A 22,736-nucleotide genomic window follows, 5' to 3' on the forward strand; every position below is an offset into this window, starting at 1 on the left:
CTTCGTGATACAGTTGTTTTCAGGAAGAACTGGAAGCAGCCTAATGTTGGTGCCTGCCTGACCTCCAGGAGCAGGGAGTTCCACAGAGAAGGGGCCACTACACTAAAGGCTCTTCACCTGGTGGATTCCAATCAGGCCATGTGGAACCACCAGGAGCACACCTTCCGACAATCTGGGCAAGTTGGTAAGGGAGAAGGCTCTCTCTCAGGTATCCTGGTCCCAAGTTGTTTAAGGCTTTGTACGCTAGTACCAAAACCTTAAATCTGGCCAGGTAGCCAATAGGCAGCCAGTGCAATTCCCTCAGCAAAGGAGTTATATGCTGAAAAGAGGCAGCTCCTGAAAACAGCCAAGCTGCTGCATTCTGCACTAGCTCCAGCTTCTGGAGCAGTCTTAAGGGCAGCCCCACATAGAGTGCATTGCAGTAATCCAGTCTTGAGGTTACTAATGACCATACCACTGTAGCCAAGCTATCCCTGGCCAGAAGAGTCTTGTAGCAGGCGAGCCAGCCAAAGCTGGTAAAAGGCACTCCGAGGCACTGCGGCCACTTGGGCCTCCAGCGACTGTGATGGATCTAGGAGTACCCCCAAACTATGAACCTGATCTTTCAGAGGGAGCGCAACCCCATCCAGAACAGGCAATGAACCTATTTCCTGGACTTGGGAACTACTCACCCATAGGGCTTCCGTCTTGCCAGTTAATTGGCCCTCGTTCAGCCCATTACTGAGTTTAGGCACTAATCTGGGTATAGTATTTTAACCCCTTCACCCTTCTTTTTTCTGGTTGTGTTTCTGTGCCTTTATTAGCTGCATGAGAGGCAAACATTCAATAACCACAGGGTTTCCCAGCATCCATATACAATGATGGGAAAAGCTTTACTTCTTTTTGAATGTCATGGCCATGCCAGACAAAAAGATTGGCATGTGAAGAAAGGGTGGTGAGTTACATGCTGAAAAGCAAATGGCTTTTAATCCATCCCCATACTGTTAAAGGGGATAATACCATTCCAATCTATTGAACTCATTGGGAGTTAGTTTTGAGCAAACAAAATATGCCTTGGATTGGGCTGGAACATGCTGCTGAGGTGGAAAAGCAATTCTTTCTCCACTAGTTGAGCAATTGTGGTTTGGCAGGCCTGCTGCCTGGAATATGGTTATTAAGGTGCCGCTGCTACCTGTCTCCTATTCTTGGGGTCTCCCAGTGGACTGTATCCCACTACCGGCTAGACTGAGTGGGTCATTTACTTCAGTAGTTATTGTAAACCAGCACTGTAGCTGCAGGTGGGTCATTTTCTGTGGGTCCTTTAAAGCAGGTGGGGAAAATCGCGGGATGGGAAAAGCCGCGGGACTATCTGACGTTGCCCAGTCAGTGAAAAGCAAAAGGAAGCAGAAATGTCACTGTGGGCCAGGTGAGGTACCTGGGGGAGCCGCCACCCCGCGAGCTACCTCAATAAACAAAGTAAATCCGTGGCGAACGAGCAGCCAAGACGTCCGAAACAATAACGGAAGAAGGAGAGTTGGGGCGGTAGCGTTTCTCGACGTGTTCCGTCTAGTATTGAGGCGAGACTTTCGTTTCTGCACAAGAAAAGCCCACTCACGTGGTAAGTCCGTTTATATGCGAGACGGTGGGCGTGGAGTGCCGACACGGGCGGAACGCTTCAGCCAAGGCGCGTGTTGGCGGCATTTGTTCTTTGGTTTTTTCCTTTCTTTTCCCTGGAAGGAAAAAGGCGGAGGCTATGGAGCGCGGGGCAGCCGGGAGAGGCGCAAAGAAGACCACAGCTGCTCAGCCAGTGAAAAAGGATGCAGCGGCGGCGGCAGCAGCAGCTTCGGCCCCCAAGCGGCGAGGAGGTAGGCAGGGCGACGGGGAAACCACAGCGCGCCCCACCACGGCGCCCCGCTCCGCCAAAAGCAAAGCCACCCCCAAGAAGGAAGGAAAGGGGTCTGCCCAGGCGGGGAAAGACGTTGTCCCAGGAGGGAGAAAAAATTCCCAGAAGAAACAAGTGGGCATCCCCAAAACCGCGGGAGCTGAGCAGGCAAAAGTAAAAGTGGAGTCCGAAGAGAAACCAATAGTTTCCCAGACGAAGCGGGGATGTGCTCCCAAAGAAAACGGGCCAACCCAGGTGATGGCAGAAGTTGACGCCAGAAGAAAACCCGCTTCCCAGAAGACGAAGCCACTTCCCAGAGAGGAGAAAGGAACGACCTGTACAGGGGGAAAAGCTTCCCAGAAGACTAGGGAGGGCGCCCCCAAAGGGGAGGAACGTGAGCAGGCAGAGAAGAGAAATGGGCCCAAGGAGAAGAAGCCAGGTTCTCGGGCGAAGCAGGAGTGTGCCCTCAGGGCAATGGAGTCTGACCAGAGGGGAGCAGCTGCCGCCGCCCCTCTTCCTCCTCCTCCCCCCCAACCTGTTTTCGATGAAGCCGTCTTAAAAGACGTGCTGCGAAAAATCAAATTAAAGAAAGAGAAACTGATAACTGCCTCACAACGTGTTAACAAGATCAGGGACATCCTAGTAACGGCAATAAAAAAGGAACCTTGTTTCAGCTCTATTGAAGTAATGGGTACTGGCAGTTACTATGAGCATGTCAAGGTAAACAAAAACAAAAAAGGGCCAAATGTAATCGAATCCTTGCAGAAGATGTGATTAGCCCATCTTCCCATTCCAAGTGATAGACAGGGAAATTATGGTTTATTATTTTTTAAAAAGTTGCTGGAGATTTAACTGATATCTCTGGGCATCTGGTTTCTGGGTTGGCTGCTTTCATAGTCTGTGTCAAAGAGTTGCTAGCTCCAAAACCTAGTCTTAGATGGGCCAGCTTCAACATTACAGCCCCATATTGAAGCTGCTGAAAAGTGTTTCTGCATGACAGTGCTCCATGTAGCTGAGGTAATGTTTGAAAGCACTTTATCACGTTTCAGCACAAGCAGATACCACCAAAGATGTGCAGCCTTGGCTTAGGGATTGGGTATAAAAAAAACTGAATCATGCACATTGCTACCTTTCAGCAGCACAGACCTTCCCCACTAAATCCTTGTGACAGGGAAAGCTCTATCAAATGAATTTGTCTGTTGAGCATTGCTGTGTCACAACATTATGGGCATTTGACCCCAGGCTGAGTATCAGCCTTGCTTGATACCCAACCTCTTCATTCTATGGTGAACGAGCCATATGCGTCTGTCACCATGTGCATGATTCCCAGCCAAAGCAAAGCCAGGATGCTGGGGTGGGCGGGCGGCTTTGGAACGGCGTGCTCAGAAGCCGCCCTCTCAGAGCCGCTGCGGGAGAGCAGCTTCTGGGTGCAGCGTTTGGCACCCCCCTTACCTTGGCGCTCTAGGTGGCCGCCTGAGTGGCCTCTATGGTAGCGCCGGCTCTGGGTAATATATTTACTATCAGCTGCATGTCCTCCAGCTCGACTTGTCTTTTAAATATCCCAATAATATTGATTCCGGGTCCTAAGTAAGCTGATTTTTTTTTAAAAAAAGTATATCTAGAAAGTCTCTCTCCTCTTTGTCTCTATGGAACTCCTGTTCACCTGTTTTCCCACTGCCTTCAGAGAAGGCAGCTCCATGGGCCAGGAGCTCCAGTAAGCACACCTGATGCTTCTCCCCAGGAATCTCTTTGTTATCTCCGACCCGTGATCAGAGATTACAAGGAGATTCCCCTGTGCACCACTTCCCCTTCTTTGGTGGCGATAACAAGGGGCTTCCTCTACCCGCCCAAGGCCCTGATAGCCTCCAGGCTGGTGCGACGGAGGTGGGGGAGGCTTGAGGAGGTGAGAAACAGATCCACAGAGGGATTAGGATAAGTCCCATGGGCTGGAGGTTGTGGACCCGTGCTTTACAGGCAAGATCCATTCTCTTTGCAGTACTAGCTTTAATAATAATTGGGCAGGAAACCCAGGTTACACCAAAAGGCACCTTGGGTAGTCATGTGGACAGACACCCATGTTTTATTTATATCCTGCAGGGAACGCTTATCCAATTTGCAGATGACACAAAATTGGGTGGGATGGCTAATACCCTGGAAGACAGAAACAAACTTCAAAGGGATCTTGATAGGCTGGAGTGCTGGGCTGAAAACAACAGAATGAAATTTAATAGGGATAAATGCCAAGTTCTGCATCTAGGAAATAGAAACCAAATGCACAGTTACAAGATGGGGGATACTTGGCTCAGCAATACTACAAACGAGAAGGATCTTGGAATTGTTGTAGATCGCAAGCTGAATATGAGCCAACAGTGTGATATGGCTGCAAGAAAGGCAAATGCTATTTTGGGCTGCATTAATAGAAGTATAGCTTCCAAATCATGTGAGGTACTGGTTCCTCTCTATTCGGCCCTGGTTAGGCCTCATCTAGAGTATTGCGTCCAGTTCTGGGCTCCACAATTCAAGAAGGACTCAGACAAGCTGGAGCGTGTTCAGAGGAGGGCAACCAGGATGATCAGGGGTCTGGAAACAAAGCCCTGTGAAGAGAGTCTGAAAGAACTGGGCATGTTTAGCCTGGAGAAGAGAAGATTGAGGGGAGACAGGATAGCACTCTTCAAATACTTAAAAGGATGTCACACAGAGGAGGGCCAGGATCTCTTCTCGATCCTCCCAGAGTGCAGGACACGGAATAACGGGCTCAAGTTAAAGGAAGCCAGATTCCAGCTGGACATCAGGAAAAACTTCCTGACTGTTAGAGCAGTACGATAATGGAAGCCATGACCTAGGGAGGTTGTGGGCTCTCCCACACTAGAGGCCTTCAAGAGGCAGCTGGACAACCATCTGTCAGGGATGCTTTAGGGTGGATTCCTGCATTGAGCAGGGGGTTGGATTCGATGGTCTTGTAGGCCCCTTCCAACTCTGCTATTCTATGATTCAGTATTTTTGTATGCCGCTTTTTAACACTCATGGCTAATTCTTGTTTAGGAAGTGCACGAAACAGACTTTGTATAGACTGGAGTGGCTGCAAGCCAAGACTGGCAAGATTTCCAGAGGCTATCACACAGCCAAATAGGGATCTGAGTATACTTAGATATGTGTGGTGAGGCAGCAGATAATGGATTAGGATATTGCCAAGTGTTCGTTTGAATCAACCACAGGGTTGACATATACATCCTCATCTCTCTTTCCCTTCATCTTGCTGTGGTTTTTTGAGTTTTGAACTTGTGTCATGTACGATATGAATATTGGGATTAGTTAGAATTGGGGTTGGAATTGGTTTTTCTAGTTATTTTGTCTAATTACATAGCTGCAGCTCCTTAAGAACATAAGAAAAGCCATGCTGGATCAGACCAAGGTCCATCTAGTCCAGCATTCTGTTCACACAGTGGCTAAACTGCTGACTGGGAAATCTACAAGTATGATCTAAGTGCAATAGGATCGTCCCACTTAGGTTCCTTAGCATCTGCTGTATATAGGTATATTGCATCTAATACTTGAGGTAGCATATAGCCATCAAGACTAGTACCGATTGATAGCTTTATCCTCCATGAATTTGTCTAATTCCCTTTTAAAGCCATCCAAATAGGTGGCCATCACTACATGTTGTGGGAGCAAATTCCATAGTTTATGCACTATGTGAGGAAGTACTTCTATCAGTCCTGAATCTCCCATCAATCAGCTTCATGAAATGACCCTGAGTTCTAATATTATGAGAGAGAACGTCTCCCTATCCACTTTGTCCACATCATGCATAATATTTACTACCTCTATCATGTCTCCCTTTACTCAACTTTTCTCTAAGCCAACCATTCCCTAAACATTGTAACCTGTCCTCCTAGGGGATTTGCTCCAACCCCTTGATCATTTTAGTTGCTCTTTTCTGCACTTTTCCTAACCCAACAATATCAAGGGGAATAATTCCTGGTTCTGTTGGACCTTTCAATGTCTTTTGTTATATTAGACTACTCCCATCAATAAGTTCCCTTAATGAAACATCAACTGATCACCTTGAAGTCCTAGTATGCAATCAGCGTAACGTGGTGATCTGTCAACAGCTGTAACAGTACTGTGTTTTGAACTTTATTTTTGTACTATGTCTTATTCATGTTTTTTTTAATACACTTCAAGCCTTGGAAAAATGAGAAATACACTCAGTATTTATATTTGTCTGGTTTACAGGTGTGTAACCCAAATGAGTTTGATATTATGCTTAAAGTGCCAAATCTAAGAATTGAGCTGGAACCCTGTGATGCTGGTGCTGCTTCTGGTGCTTTTTATTATGTAAAGTTGAAAAGGAATCCTGGAAGAGGGGCTCTGGACAAATTTTTAGATGATAAAAGACAACTTTCATCTTCTACTATGCTTTCAGAACTAAGGCACATTATTATGCAAGAAATAGGGGAAATGAAAGGTAAGTATTCATTACTTAATTCCCCACCCCACCCCACCCCATCTCTTCAGTGACAAGCAACACTTTTCAAAAATACTGGGCACACACAGCTAAACAGTCCAGTCCCATTGGAATAAATAAAACCTAAGCTCAAATAGTGATGTGGGTTTTACGGGAAACATTGAACTAGAAAACTGTTAATATACTAATTTTAGCTTGCCTTAAGAAATGTGCACATAAAGATATGCGTTTCCTTAAGATAGTCAACTGAAAAAAAGTTAATTACAACTTTGATTTTAGTTTTGACTAGTATTTTATCTATGCCAGTGGCACAATCTGACATTTGTTCTGGGGCACTATCAAAACCAATGGCTTGCCTGATAGGAATGGGAGTGGGGAAATTTGGTCCACTGAAACTGGGTGTGTGATTTTGGGGAAACCCTGGGGTCTAAATATTTCATAGGGCAGGGGACACTTGCAATAGTGGCAGTACTGGCTTCTTATAATTGCTTTTATTTTAGACAACAACCCTAAACATACTTTCCTGGGATTAAGTCCAACTGAATACATCTGAGTTTAATTCTAAGTACACGTATGTAGGACTGTACTGCAGACTCTGCCAGGGCAACCAACTGGCGGAAAGCTTTGTCTACCACCATGCTTCCTTTCCAGAGTGACCCAGAAATTATGCTAGTATTTAGCGTCAGTGACGGCTGATGCCCATTGGATCAGGGCAAATAACATAAGATGGAGCTGGTAGAGAAAAAGCAAACTGAAGGTATGCAAGTTAACTTTAAGATGATGAATGCAAAGCAGGTGTGTGTGTGTGTGTGTGTGTGTGTGTGTGTGTGTTGTCGTCTGAGGGATGTGGCACCTTCCCTGTTGGGGAAGACACCATGTGGGTGAACATTCCCAGCCATCTGGTGGTTGGAGTGCTGCTCCAGTTGCTGACTCTGTCCCAATGGGCTAAGCATGCAGTGAAGCCAGGCCCCAACCCATTACCCACCCACTGCTTCGGGTGGGAAAAAAAGTTATGGCAGGTGATGTAGCCCTACCCCCAATGTCATTCATCCTGTGGAGGGCTGAGTAGCAGGATCATCTGTCCCCCACACCCTAATTTAGTTCCCCACCTCTCAAACTATTTTGTGGACAGCCTATATATTTTCTTACAGTGACTCCAATAGTCTTCCTTTGAATTTTTAAGGACGTAATCCTATGCATGTTAAAAACACATAAGAGATGATGACAGAATTTAAACTTGTGATCTCTTTTACTGTTGCATCATGTTTAAGTTGGACCACTTAGTCCAACTTAAGTAGAAAGTAGAAAGTTGGACTACTTTCTACTTAGAGGAAAAATAACAGAACAGTAATACTGTCACTATCACATTGCCCTTTTCAAGATGTATGTCAGCTACTGGCATTTTGTTCCACAAGTGGATTCCTTGGGTAAAAAGTTTGCATTGTAGCTTGTTTATACTATATCCATTATATTCTTTGTATTGGCTTCCAGTGTTTTGCTCATGGTTTGGTGAAATAATCAACAAAAGTTTATTGAATGTCAGGGCGGGGGAAAGAAATTATTATTATTTTTTGTTATTAACAGATGTGACTGTAGAGAGAAAGAGGCCTGGAAGCCCAGCAGTAACCTTTAGAATTGAAAACCCTCCCTCAGATATATCAGTAGATATCACTCTAGCTTTGGAATGTCGGCAACGGAATTGGTGTGATAGTACGAACAATGGCCTGGATATTAAAGGATGGCTAGGAGCGAAAGTGAAGCAAGCCTACCTCAATGAACCACTCTATCTAGTGCCCAAGCATGTAAAAGATGGAAAGTGCTATAAAGGTACTAAAAATAAATAACTGTCTTTGAGGTTGTCTGGCTCAATGCATACACTTGGTCATACAGAAGCTCAAAGAATTCTAAACTTAAACACAGAGATTCTGCCATGCAGTCCAGTCTCTCTACCACAAAGATATGTTTTGCACAGGTGGATGTAGGTGCTTATGTACTGTGCAGCACTCAGCTGTAGTGGTAGGGCAGAGGGGAAGGAACAGCCAAAAAAAAAAAAAAAGCCAAGCATTGTGGCAGATCTTCTAGCTGTTCTATATTACCGTAGTCCAAGAAGCTATAGTAATAAGTTATTCCTTCTACAAGACTTACTGTTTAACAACAAAAACAGAAGATCGAGAGTCTCCTAGAAAGGAGGAAAATCTGTAAAATATTAAGGGTGGGAAATAGTGGAACAATCCCATTGTGATGGTGAGATTGAACTATACTGGAATAAACTGAATCATGGCAGCTAAAGCTGACATAAACTTGCTGTGTAAGGGGCTGCAGGGGAGAGATGCAGGATTGGGCTACTTTCCTTGTCCAAGGCTAATACATTAGATGCCAGTTATGATTTAGCACTTGCCCAGCTTATTTATGCAGAATTCAAGATCTGAGACCAGAGCTAGCAGTACAGCAGCTGTGGTACCTTTCCATGGTTGAAACTGTGCTCTTATGAGTTCCAATGTTCATGCAGTGACCAGGTTTGTATGACATGGTAGCCGGCTGTGGCTTATTTACTGATAAGGACTGTCATATTTTGCTGGGTGCCCATAGGGGCCATTTTTGCATGGTACCTGTGGACTCCCAGCTTGCTGTTGCTTGTTATATCATGCGAACCCATGTGGCAGGGGTTGTTTGAGGATTAGGCAATCCTCAGATTATCCTAAACAAGCCTTGGAATTAACTGAGGGATGGCTCACTTGCAAGCAACCCCTGCTGCGTGTATTTGCACAACTTGAAAAGCCAAAGATAAATTAAGCCATGGTGTGCTGTTATGTCATGTGAAACAGATCAGTGTCTTTAAAGGATTAGATCATCTATTACTAAAGTGAACCCCACTTTTTTCAGATGTTTAAAAAGAAAAAAAATTCCAATAAGTTTGGGAATCAATATTGCAAAATGTTGCTCTTCTTCCTTTTTTACTTAGAGAATACTTGGCGACTTTCATTCTCAAACATTGAGAAGAGTATGATTACTAATCATGGCAACACGAAGACATGCTGTGAAACCAACAGTCAAAAATGCTGTAGGTTAGTATCTAATTATTGTTATTCTATTTGCCAACACTACTTTAGCTGTTGTATCAGTCCAGAAATTGTTCAAGAAAATAGAATACTGTAACAATTTAGTGGCTGCACCACTCCATTAACTGTACCACCATGCCATAGTCACATGGTTGGCGGGGAAATATTGGGAATTATATGAATTTTTCTTTCTAAACATGCATAGGATTGTACCCTAAGTGATTTCTTCTCCTCCATTCTCTGTCTCCATCATTTCTATAGAAAGGGAACACCAGGGACCCTTCATTCTTGGTGCACAGGTTAGCAGGAGTCTGCTCCTAGCCTTCCACCCACTGCACTACTTTTCCTCAGTAGCATGAGTTAACTTCCTGCTCATTATTCCCTTCAAAGGGGAAAAAAGGAGAATCTAGAAAGGGAAATGAGGGCTAAGAAGTCTGTGTGGCCTCCAATAGTCTGGGTCTTGCCAGTGAAGTATTGGCAGCCTGTGAAGACAGCAGCAGCATGTGCCCAATCCTGAGCGTTCCTGCTGGTTCAGGGAATGAGATACCAGATGGCTGAATCATCACTTGAAGCATGCTCACTGAGGCAAACACTGAAGTTTCATTTCCTTTTCTTTTTAAAAGAATAGGTTCTATTGCAAAATAACGCCCATTAGAAACATTTTATGCATGGAATGAAAATTGAGGATGTGTGTTGTGTTCTAGGTCACTGAGCTCTGTCCATCTGCCAGTGGTCACTGAACTGCAGCAGGATGGATAGTTTGCTCACCCTACTCATGCTATTTCACAGGAGACACATTGTACTAATTTGGCTAAAGACATCCCTAAACTAGGCAAAAAAGACTTTATGTTGGGAAATGATGGATCTATTTTGAGATATATATTTTTTCTCTTATAATCCACACCGCTACGAGAATGATACAGCTGCTGATACTGTCTCAGCAAGTTAACAGAGTTTGGGGAGGTATTTAGAGTAAATTTCTAATCCACTAGCAAGCAATGGTGCTCTTTTATGTAAAAGTTTACTCCGCTCTTTAAATAATATAGTTTCTTAAGGCTTGGTCCAGGTTTTACAAGGCCAGACTCTTGTTCACCCTTCCTTGTGAGGAGACAGTAATGCTCTATAATCTTTATTTTAATGTAATGTCTTCCTGATACTGAACCCCTCACTGAATACTCCAGAAAGAATGGGAGACTTCTACCACAGCAGCTAGCAGACATCACATTGAAACACACACACACTAAATCCTGACATTATTTTGTCATTCTGGGGTAGGGGAGAGGTATGTGAAGTCCAATCCTCTTACCAGGCAGATAACTTTCCCATGATATTAATAATAGCTTTTTAAAAAAATGTTTTTGACACTATATCTACTGTAGTTGTGGACCTGCTAGTTTGAAGTTTGCTCTATAGAGAGTCCCATGGCAATGCTCTGAGCTGTTCTCGCCACGCAACTGTGTGGGCCAGGGCAAATAGCAATATGTAATGAGCCTGGGTCTGTTTTCTTTTCTTTTTTTTTTGGCTCATTGTTTCTAAAATTGTTACAGTGGTTTTAAATGTATGCGCATTTTGCATGTTTTTGTGGTTTTTAATTTTTGTATAATGCTTTTAAATGTTTTGACTTATGTGAACCGCCCAGAGAGCTTCAGCTATGGGGCGGTATACAAATGCAATAAATAAATAAATAATAATAAATAACCCCTGGTGCCGAACAGACAACACAATAACCCATGGGGAGTTAAATAAGGTTATTATGAGGGGTAGTTTGGACAAATAAGCCCACAATATGTTAAAAATTTCACATCATAGGTTTTTGTGTCATCTGAACCGAGTCACAATGGGCAAAACAAAAAACCTGATGGAATGGAATGAACTAGCAGGATACCATCATCTCTGGGTATAAACTCTATATGAAAGATAGGGAAAGGTGTATTGGGAGTGGTATTATTCTATGAATTGGGTTGCATGATCAAACCAAGCCATGGTGGCTTTTTGTGAGCTGCAGTAGGTGCTGGGCACAATTTGTATAATTGTCACCCGGCCACAGCTTGTGGCATAGATTGGGGGAGGGGGTTAAACATGTGCTGTTCTAGGGTCATTTTAGGATTGTCTAACTCTCCAACAAGCCATGCTGCCCTGTTCAGATGACATAAGCCATGGCTAGGCGATGATTATGCAAATTGTGCCCAGCATGTTCCATAGTTCAAAACAAGCCATGGAGGCTTGTTTTGGTCATGTGAACTGGCCCACTATGTTATAGAGGACATAACATCACACAAACTGATAAAAAGCATTAAAGATAAATTACTATTCATATTGAAGGAAAGGCTTCTGGAAAAATATCAATATGGCTTCTGCAAAGGTTAGTCCTTTCTCACTAGTCCCTTCTAGAGTTACAAACAATAATTTACCACCTGAACTGTTCAAAAGTGATGTAGATTGGTAGGCCCCATTACTGTTAGGGCTATTTACACATATAAAAACAATTATTATTATTATTATTTATTTATTTATTTATTTATATAGCACCATCAATGTACATGGTGCTGTACAGAGTAAAACAGTAAATAGCAAGACCTTGCCGCATAGGCTTACATTCTAATAAAATCATAATAAAACAATAAGGAGTGGAAGAGAATGCAAACAGGCACAGGGTAGGGTAAAACTAACAGTATAAAGTCAGAACAAAATCAAGTTTTAAAAGCTTTAGGAAAAAGAAAAGTTTTTAGCTGAGCTTTAAAAGCTGCGGTTGAACTTGTAGTTCTCAAATGTTCTGGAAGAACGTTCCAGGCATAAGGGGCAGCAGAAGAAAATGGACGAAGCCGGGCAAGGGAAGTAGAGACCCTTGGGCAGGCGAGAAACATGGCATCAGAGGAGCGAAGAGCACGAGCGGGGCAATAGTGTGAGATGAGAGAGGAGAGATAGGAAGGAGTTAGACAGTGAAAAGCTTTGTAGGTCAACAGGAGAAGTTGTAGGTCAACAGGAGAAACAACACAGGTTTAATCCCAAATTGTTGGAATCTGAGTATAATTGTGCCTATATATAAGAAAGGAAATAGACAGGATCCAAATAACTACAGACCTATAAGCTTGATTGATATCCCAGTGAAAATTTATGCCAAGTATCTCTTGCATGAACGTGAGGACTGGGCGGAAGAAAACATCATCTTTGTGGAAGAACAGGCTGGCTTCAGGAAAGAGCGATCTACTATGGATAACTGTTATGTTCTGCATCATCTGATAACTAAGTACAATGCAACACGAAGTCAGCTTTTTACTGACTTCATTTGACAAGTGGAGCTTTTGATTCCATAAATAGGTGTTGTCTTTGGGAAAAGCTGTCACAAACAAATATTGATCTTAGACTCCTATTTTTAATAAAAGTACTTTATTCAGATACATATCCAAAATCCGTACAGGAACAAGCTTTGCCCTTACAGGACCAGACTCCAACACAAAAAGGTGTACGTCAAGGCTGTATTTTAACTTCTCTTCTTTTTAATTTTTACATTAATGATATTGTAGCATAGCTCCATAAGCAGGGGTATCATATGACCAAAATCTCAAATAGGGCACTGAGCATTCTTCTTTACGCAGATGATATGATATTGTTCTCAACTTCACAAGTCGGTCTAAGAAGACTTTTAAAACAGTTCAGCGCCTACTGTGGAGAAAGTGACCTAGTCATTAACAATGACAAATCAAAAGTTGTAGTCTTTGGTAAGAAGAAAAAAATCGCATAAATGGCGCATGAACTCTAAAGAGATAGAACAGGTAAAATCCTATTGCTACCTTGGTATAATTTTTTCGGCTTCAGGCACTTGGGCCTTACAAATAAAGAAAAATGAAGTAAAATCAATTGCTTGCTTATAATCTTTGAATAGACTATTCAGTTATAGATACCCTGGCTCACTACATCCAATCGTAAACATTTTTAAAGCAAAGGTGATACCAATGTTAATCTATGGTGCAGACATTTGGGGTTTTACAGATCTTTCAAAAATTGAAAACATTCAAGGCTGCTTTATGTGTATGATTTTAGTGGTCTCAAAATATTCCCCAGCTCATTTAGTTAGAGTTGAGCTGGACATGCAAAAGACATCTGGACTAATTTATACCAGGATAGTTAATTTCTGGTGTAGAATAAACAACTAATCAGAAGAGGCTCCCTAAAATCTGTGTGGAAGAACAGGAGTTATCTGATCTAGAAAGCTCTTGGTGGTCAAAACTATAAAAATTGCTCTTAAATTTTGGCTTTTCTGTCCAAGCACTAAATCCAAGAGCAAATGCCAGCAGAAATATTTTCAAATAGTTTCCAATGTTGGTGTCCGAACTGACTTAGCTGCTCTCACAGCCTCAGCCACTACAAAATGGCTATCCACGACAAAACAACAGCACCAATATGAAAAATACCTGTCATTCCCTATGAAAATGGAAGATTGGATAGCTTTTACTAAATTATGTTTTGAACAAATGGATACAATGATGAAATGGGGGCAATATTATGGTATCCCAGTACAGAAGAGATTGTGTTTGTGGAGATCCAGTTTTGGAAGATTTGGCCCATTACGTGCTTGAGTGTAGGTTATACTCTGACACTAGAGAAAATTATTTAGATTCTTTGCTAAAGAAAATGAAATACTGGGCTATATCACAGAAACTGGACTTCCTTCTACAATTGGAAAATCAATTTATTGTTCAAAGGGTTGCAGTGTTTGTGATTAAAGCTGCAGGGAAAAATTCCTCTATTCACCTGATTCTCTTTCTGTAAAGGGCCCTAGTAACTTGGGGCATTGTCTGCACTAGCCCTATATCCTGGGATCGTTCCTGTGCATCCAAATGCCACACAGGGGATCCCGGGAGCAGGCAGGGACAATCCCTCCATTTTCCTGGGATAATCCTTAGGTATAGAAAAGGCCCTAGAGATCTGAACATTTTAAAATTGCACCTTCATAAGATTTTAACTCCTGTTTTAGCCTTTTAATTGCAATGTTTTATGGTTGTATAGGCTACATTTTGTTTAATTTTACTTGTTTTCTTAATGTTTTGTGTGCTGATTTTAAATTGTACTCTTTGGCCAAAATATGTAAGCCTTTAGTACAAAAAACAAACTAAGCCAGAATGACAACAAACATGTGGATAGAGGTGGAATGTATAATTTCTCCCACCTTGTTTATATCTATTTCTGTCCCGATGGATGTGTTTGTGTTTTGTACCTATGGTTAAAAGCAATAAATTTATGGATAGAGGTGATCTGGTAGATATTGGTTACTTTGTCTTTCAAAAAAACTTTTGACAAAGCTCTTAACGAAGATTCCTGAGCAAAATTAGCAGTCATTGGATAAGAGAATCAATAACTAGTTAAAACAGGAAAGGAGAGTAGGAATAAATGGACAATTCTTACAGTGGAGGACTGTAACCTGTGGGGTCCCTCTAAGGATTTGTATTGGGGCTGGTGCTTTATAATCTTATAATCTGGAGTTAGTGGTGAGCAATGAGGTGGCCAAGTTTACTGGCAACACATAATTATTCAGGGTGGTTAAAATAAAAATGGATAACAAAGAGCTCTAAAAGGATCTCCCCAAACCAAATGGCTAGTAAAATGGCAAATGTGGTTCAATGTTATCAAATGTAAAGCGATGCATGTTGGAGCAAAAAAGCCTAACTTCAAAAAAGGTAAATTCTGTGTTGGAGATCGTTAGATCAAAAGAAAACTACCAATATACTGCCTTTATGCAAATATGTGGTTTGAACACACTTGGAATACTATGTACACTGTAGCTAAAATGGTATTATAGAACAAGAAATGGTGAAGAAATTTGGGGATTTTTAGCTTAGAAAAAAAGGTAAATAAGGGGAACATGACTGACGAGTATAACATTAGGAAGTAGAGAAAGTTAACGGGGAGACGTTCTTCCTCCCTCATAATATTAAATCATCTAATGAAAGATTCAGGAGAGATAAAAGGAAGTAGGTCTTCGAGCAGCACATAATTAAACCATGAATTTCTTTACCACAAGATGTAGTGATGACCAACTTGGCTTTAAAAAGGGATTGCACAATCTAGGAGGATAAGATTATCAAAGGCTACTAGTCCCAATGGCTATATGCTATATCCAGCATCAAGAGGCAGCATTCCTCTGAACTCCACTTCCTGGGAACATGATCAGGACAGTGCTATTGTTCATGACCTGGGTTTTCCATAGGCATTTGGTTGACCACTGTGCGAGCAGGATGCTGGACTTGATGGGCCTTCAGTCTGATGTAGCAGGGCTCTTACATTCGCAGGGAAGGCAATTATTGTTCATGTTACTGATGGGAGGAACTAAGATTGAAAGATCATAGCTTAACCATAGCCAGTTTTTGTAGCTCAATTGGGCTTATGAAGCTAGATACTCCTACCTATAAATCTACCAATATAGGCATCTTCACACAAACCAGAATTTCTGAACTATCCTGCTTTACTGTGAAAACGGAACATTGGTACTTACCGAGAAGGTTCCTTCTGGGTTGGTGTGCGGAAGGCATCCCACAATGGGTTAACTCCCCCTATCGCCCAGGAAAAGCAGGGACTCACATGACTGAGTTTTAAGCCCTCTATTGGTCTGAAGCTCCTCCTAGCCAGTTCCGTCCATGGCTAAAGCTCAGAAATTGAGAAAGGAAGCATCTCTTTGTATCATAGGTAAGGAAGAACCACAGAGGAACAGATAACTTAGTAAGTACTTAGAAATCAATCTGAGAGTACAAACTTTGAGGATCCTTAGGAAAAGGTCTGGCCGGCTAAATGCAGAGACAAGTGGCCTGATAGACTCGGTGGTGTTTCAGGGTGTGGTTGGGATGCCTTCCGCACACCAACCCAGAAGGAACCTTCTCGGTAAGTACCAATGTTCCGTTCTCCAGGTTGGTGTGAGGAAGGCATCCCACAATGGGATATGCAAAAGCTAAAACCCCTTATCTTGGTGGGAAAATCTTAAGCCGAGTCTATTGTAGTCCTACAACCTGCTGGAGGACTCTCCTGCCAAAGGAGGCATCCGCTGAGGCATATGTGTCTATTTTGTAATGTCTTATGAAGGAATTAGGACTTGTCCAGGTGGCCGCCTTGCAGATTTCTGCCAGAGGGGCATTAGTACTTAAGGCGGCTGATGTGGCTGCTGCTCTAGTGGAGTGAGCTGTGACTCCTAATGGCTTGGGGAGGCATGAGGCCTCATAGGCCGAAAAAATACATGCTTTTAACCACCTAGCTAGGGTAGATCTAGTAACCTTCTTGCCCATAGCCACAGGGTGAAAGGAAACAAACAGTGAATCAGATTTTCGAAAGGACTCTGTCCTTTTTAAGTAAACTTTAATGGCTCTGCGGACATCCAGCTTGTGCCAGGCCTTCTCCTGTGGATGAGAAGGGTTAGGACAGAAAGATGGCAGAATAAGCTCCTGTGACCTATGGAATAGCGTGTTGACCTTAGGGATAAAGGTCGGGTCTGTTTGAAGGACGACAGAATCGTTATGGAAGGTGATGAGGCTTTTTCTGATTGAGATGGCAGATAACTCTGAGATTCTGTGAGCAGATGTTATGGCCACAAGGAAAAGAACTTTTTGTGACAAAATGCATAGTGTTTAGTCAATGCAAAAAGTACAACATGTAGGCTCCAGGAAGGAAACCTATGGACAATGGGAGGACTCTTGAGTGCTGTTCCATGGAGGAATCTTTTGATGTGAGGGTGTGAACTTAGTGGCTGCCTACCAGGCCTGGAAAGGACTGATGACAGGGTTGACGTTTGCCTGCGCAGGGTACCCGGTTTTAAACCCATCTGAAGGCCTTGTTGGAGAAAGGCTAGGAGTTCCTTGACACCTGTTGCCCGTGGAATAAGCTTCTCCCTTTCACTCCACCTGCAGAAGGACTTCCAGGTTGTTTCGTAAATTCTGGTGGTGGAGTCCTTGCAGGATGCCAGCAGGGTGGATATGACATCCTCAGAATAACCCAGAGTTAAGTAGATGGACGTCTCAGCAGCCAGGCGGCTAGTTTGAGCCAATTTGGGTCTGGGTGCAGTACTGGTCCCTGAGACAAGAGATCTGAGATCTGGGGCAGGAACCATGGACCTTGCACTGCTAGGGCTAGAATCTCGGAGAACCAGGGGCATCGGGGCCAGAAGGGGGCTACTAGGACTACAGTGGCTTGTTCCTTTCTGATTTTTTGTAGAACTCTGACTAAGAGGGGGATTGGAGGGAATGCGTAGAGCCTCTCTTTCGGCCAGTTGATATACAGTGCATCTATCCCTTCGGCTCCGTAAGACTGGAATCTGGAGAGAAATCTTGGCAGCTTGTGGTTGTGCCTGGATGCAAACAGGTCCAGCATTAGTGGGCCGAAATGGTGTATGATTCTCTGGAAGACTGCTGGATGTAGGCTCCATTCCCCTGGGTCTATTTGTTGCCGACTCAGATAGTCTGCTGTATGGTTCAGGGTCCCTTTGATGTGTTGGGCTGATATGGAGGCTAAGTTCTGTTCGGCCCATAATAGCATGCTCTGGGCCTCCAGGTGTAGGGAGAGGGATTTGGAACCCCCTTGACGTGTTATGTGGGCTCGTGTTGTTGTGTTGTCCGTTCTGACTAGGACATGAGAATGTTGCAGATGGCGTGAGAATGCTTTTAGACCCAGGTGTACTGCCCTGAGCTCCAGCCAGTTGATGCTGTGGCATTTTTCCTCTGCATTCCATTTTCCTTGGGCCAGGAGAGAGTTGCAGTGGGCTCCCCACCCTTTGAGGCTGGCATCTGTTGTCAGTAAGATCCTCTGAGGCTCCTGGAAGGGGCTGCCCACCTGCAGATTTTGGAGGTCTTGCCACCACATGAGGGAGTCTCTGACATGCAGAGGGAGAAGTATTGGGAGGCGATCCCTCCTTGCTATTTGAGCTTGGAAGGGTAATAGAAACCACTGAAGGGGGCGAGAATGCAGCCTGGCCCATGGGAGAATGCCGAGGCATGAGATCATTAAACCCAGAAGATGCGCAGCATCCATTAAGTTGGTTATTCTTTGCCGATGAATTGCCCTTGAGCGGTCCTGAAGCTTGACTATTCTCTCTGGGGAGAGGAATATTAAACCCTTGGAGGTGTCGATGAGTGCTCCTAGATGAGGGAGGACCTGGGTGGGTGTGAGATGGCTCTTTTTTCTGTTTCTGACAAAGCCGTGTCTTTCTAGGCACTCGACAGTTGTCTGTAGCTCCTGCGAGGCTTTCTGACTGGAAACAGAACGGATAAGAAGGTCGTCCAAATATGGATAAATATGCACGCCCTTTAGCCGGAGATGAGCTATTAGTGTCACCATGATCTTGGTGAAGATGCGGGGTGCTGAGGATAGGCCAAATGGAAGTGCTTTGTACTGGTAATGATAGTTCTGGTACGTGAAGCGTAGGAATTTTCTGTGAGGTAGTGAGATGGGAATATGCAGATATGCCTCTGTGAGGTCTATGGAAGTCAAATAGTCTGCTTTGTGAAGGGCTTCTTTGATGGTTTGCAATGTCTCCATACGGAATTTTCGATATTTGACAAACCTGTTCAGAAGCTTGAGGTCCAGAATTGGTCTACAGCCTTTGCCCTTTTTGGGTACTAGAAATAAGATGGAATAAATACCTTCGTATTTTTCTATGGATGATACTGGTTCTATCACTCCTATTTGAAGTAGATGCTGTATGGTGGTAGATATGATGTGATTCTTGGTGGCGGATTGTGATGTGGGGGATGGGATGAACCGAGGGGGAGGTTGTTTCCAAAACTCTATGAGATAACCATGGGAGATGGTGTCCAGGACCCAGCGATCGTCTGTGGATTGTTCCCATGCTGGGAGGAAATGTTGAAGTCTCCCCCCGATGAAGGGTTCCCTGGCGTCAGAACTGCTGTCGTCCAGACCTTGAGGTCTGGAAAGTAGAAGGGGGTTTGGCAGAAGCGCTAGAGGAGTTGGCGCTTCTGGGCTGAAAGCGGGATCTGGACCATGCTGGTTTAGGAAACCTGTAGCTTTTGGATCGAAAGGAAGATTGGTTAGTGGTCCGGAATGGGCGAAAGGATGTATAAGACCGGATGAGTTTTTTATCTTCTCGCCGGAAGGATGAAGGCATAACTTTTTTCTTATCCTTAGTCTCTATGAGGACATCTTTTAAGGCCTCTTCTCCAAAAAGGTGTGCACCTGTGAAAGGTACAGTCGCAAGATTTCCCCTTGAGGGAAGATCAACATTCCAGTGCTTAAGCCAAATGGAACGTCTGGCCACATTAGCAGCTGCTATGGGGCGGGCTGAAAACTGAAGCGCATCTTGTGTAGCATCAGCCAGGAAGGCAAATGATTTAGAGAGTTTGAGCAGTCCTCTGTATAAAGTAGGCTGATCTAATTCCTTATTGTTTATTATGTCTTCCACCCATAAGATGGAAGCTCTAGCGAAAAAAGATGATACTGCTGAGGGCCTTAAAGCTAAGGCTGAAGCTTCATGCGCCTTTTTTAAAGCTGTATCTGATCTTCTTTCCCCGTGGTCTTTTAGGGGAAAGTCACCATCTTTTGGCAATACAGCACCTGAGAGCAAGGCCGCCACAGGGGCATCTACTAATGGAATTTTTAATTCTTCCATCACATTGTGAGGAAGAGTATAAAACCTCTGCGCTGTACTGACTCCCTTTTTTCCCTGGAAGGGAGATTTCCACTCCTCCTTCATTAATTTATTAAAGGAATTGGGAAAAGGTACCTCTCTGGTGGTTGGCCTGGGTTCTGGAAACATCGCTGCCCCTCTAGATAAAGATTGCTGTTTGTCGGGTTGTACTGGCTCACTAGCTAGAGAGACAATTGCTTTGGACAATAAAGGTAAAAAATCCTCTTTGTTAAAGAATCGATCAGCCGAGATATGGTCTGTAATTTCTATGACTGACCATCCACCCTCCTCTCCTTCTGAAAAGAACTCCTGCAGTGACATTATGGAGGAATCACTGTCATGGTGGGGCTCAGCCAAGGGGGTCTTGGATTTGTTAGAGCGACCTTTGGCTATGGAGTGTGGGTCTGGAGAGTCGTCCCCAGAGCCTGCTGATGAGTGCAGACTATGGGAAGAATTGGGCTGTTTTGACCTGAAAGCCTTATTTTTGTTTTTTGTTTTATCATTGTTTTTATTTTTGTTTTCTAATTGTGGAGGAGGAGAGGAGGAAGACTCAGAAGTGTGCAAGCCTCTGGTGCGTTTTGCAGAATGGCTTGATCTCAAGGTTTGCTTGTCTAACAAATGCTCAGTACTGCTTTAGTGATCTGTGCTAAAACAGATTTATCTATTTGAGCCATGCTTAGGATAGGCGTTGGGGACATTATTCTGTGTCTGAGCAATGGAGGAGGTGGAAGGAGGAGGGGCTTCCCTTTGCAAGTTGGAATCGAAACTGCAACTCAAAATGGCCGCCCACTTTGTTTGGCGGGAAACATCCACGTGGGGGAGAAAGAATGGATTTGTTCTCACCCTTGATGCTGTTGTAGCATCCAGCTGCTCCGTTGCTTCCTCCTCTTGTTCTGAGTGGAGAGGGTGGCGTGCTGAACCCCCCACTCCCTCAGTCTCAGCCGCATCGGGATCGAACCATTCCCGGTGTGTAAGAGACTCAGCGAGGGGCCTTGGCCTCCGGGCTGGTGATCTCTTTGATCCTCCGTGGCTGGGAGACTCAGTAGGCAGCCTAAGCCGGCAAACTGGTTATCTCCTTGACCTTTCTGGCAGGTCATCCTTTTGTCTGCTGATGGCTTCCTAACGACTCTCACATGAGTCATTGTTTTCTTTTTCTTTTGAGGCTTCGAAATGGTTTTCTTTGCCGGAGGGGTCATAGAGAATGATAGGCAAGCGGCAGAGAAAAAGAAGCAGAAAAGGTTTTTTGTTTTTTGTTTTGTTTTTTGGTAAGAGAGGATGAAAAAATAAAGCCTGGTTATAAGAAAGAAAGTCAAAGAGGTAAGAAGTTTAAAAAGTGTTAGAAATAGAGATAAGTATAGGCTTGAGATAGGAGGAGATGAGCAGTAGCTCTGTCCTGGGCGAGAAGCAGGGACGAACTGGCTAGGAGGAGCTTCAGACCAATAGAGGGCTTAAAACTCAGTCATGTGAGTCCCTGCTTTTCCTGGGCGATAGGGGGATGCCTTCCTCACACCAACCTGGAGAAAGCAGCTTGTTTGCACCTTCCTTTGTACAAATGGGTGAAACAAACCAGAAATGGAAAAGTTTACGTGATGTTTCCAAACAAGCTAGGCTTGTAAGTCAGAAATAAACTTGAATTTGTTTTTGGCTTAGAAATCTTGGCTTGTTGGGGAACAACAAACTAGGAGCCTAGGTTTGGACATCACATAAAGCAGCAGTGGGGAAACTGATTGCCCCATGCCTCTCACTTCTTTGGTATCAGGGGGTGGGACTCTGGACATGGGGTGGGGAACAGTTCCCTACTCTTGATATAACAGTTTCTATTTGTTTTACTTACATGAAGGAAGAGAGAACAAGTTGTATACACAAAAACGCTGCTCATTCAGTGAACCAGGATAGGACAGCAGTTCTGGTATATTGTGTGTAAATAGCATGTTTCACAATGTTTTCATTGTTTTTCAACAGGAAAGACTGTCTGAAGCTTCTGAAGTATCTGTTGGAACAGCTTAAAACAAGACATGAAAACAGAAGTCATTTTGAAAAATTCAATTCTTATCATGCCAAAACTTCCTTTTTTCATGCATGTACCAAATGGCCCAAGGATGACGAATGGCCTGCAGCAAAACTTGTTGAATGCTTTGTGAGACTATTGGATTATTTTCTCGATTGTCTTAAAAAGGCTGAGCTTCAACACTTTTTTATACCCAAGTTCAACTTTTTCTGTGAGGAGATCATTGAAAAGGCAAAGTGTAAAAAATTAGCAGAAGCAATTGAAAGCGAGAAACAAAATAGTTTCCCAGTATTTTCTCTGTAAATTTAAAAATTGGGAATATATGAACTCATAAAGAGCCCAAATGAATTTGGAAATTATTCCTTTTGCATATGGGTACTTATTATTCAGTGGGTTGACCAAAGCGTAGGGAGAGAAATACTCAAAAGTATGTTTGCTGGGGCGGGGGGGGGGGGGGCAATTGAACTGGAACGTTTTCTGAAGTCCTAAATAGAGTATGATCTCATTTATGTGTGTTTATCAGATTGTTAGCCTATTCTTGCTCACTCTATAAACATTTAGCAGCTTACTTCAGTGGCTTCACTATAATGATGCTATATACTAGGATTTTCCCCTCCCTTCAGATTAGACCTTATGATTATTTCAGAGTAACCACTTAATATGGTATTGACATCTGCTAATTTGATACCGAATGGGTAAATGATACTGCCAATAGTATGACT

General features: G+C 43.5%; 1 protein-coding gene across 1 annotated transcript; it reads left to right on the forward strand.

Annotated features, from left to right (window-relative positions):
* Positions 1-1,653: 1,653 nt before the first annotated feature.
* On the forward strand, positions 1,654-22,432 carry CGAS (cyclic GMP-AMP synthase). Its single transcript, XM_063125800.1, has 5 exons — positions 1,654-2,581; positions 6,098-6,329; positions 7,914-8,156; positions 9,292-9,394; positions 21,969-22,432. Exons 1-5 carry the CDS (start codon positions 1,733-1,735, stop codon positions 22,315-22,317), a joined length of 1,776 nt encoding a protein of 591 aa, XP_062981870.1. The 5' UTR covers positions 1,654-1,732; the 3' UTR covers positions 22,318-22,432.
* The last annotated feature ends 304 nt before the right edge of the window (positions 22,433-22,736 follow it).

The sequence above is a fragment of the Elgaria multicarinata genome, chromosome 4 (assembly GCF_023053635.1).
Source record: "Elgaria multicarinata webbii isolate HBS135686 ecotype San Diego chromosome 4, rElgMul1.1.pri, whole genome shotgun sequence".
In the NCBI taxonomy this organism is placed as follows: Eukaryota; Metazoa; Chordata; class Lepidosauria; order Squamata; family Anguidae; genus Elgaria; species Elgaria multicarinata.

Excerpts from the sequence above, each read along its gene's own strand:
- CGAS (XM_063125800.1), top strand. The coding sequence starts at position 1,733 with ATGGAGCGCGGGGCAGCCGGGAGAGGCGCAAAGAAGACCACAGCTGCT. Across the intron at positions 8,157-9,291 it reads AGATGGAAAGTGCTATAAAG|AGAATACTTGGCGACTTTCA; the intron begins GTACTAAAAATA and ends TTTTTTACTTAG. Across the intron at positions 9,395-21,968 it reads AACAGTCAAAAATGCTGTAG|GAAAGACTGTCTGAAGCTTC; the intron begins GTTAGTATCTAA and ends GTTTTTCAACAG.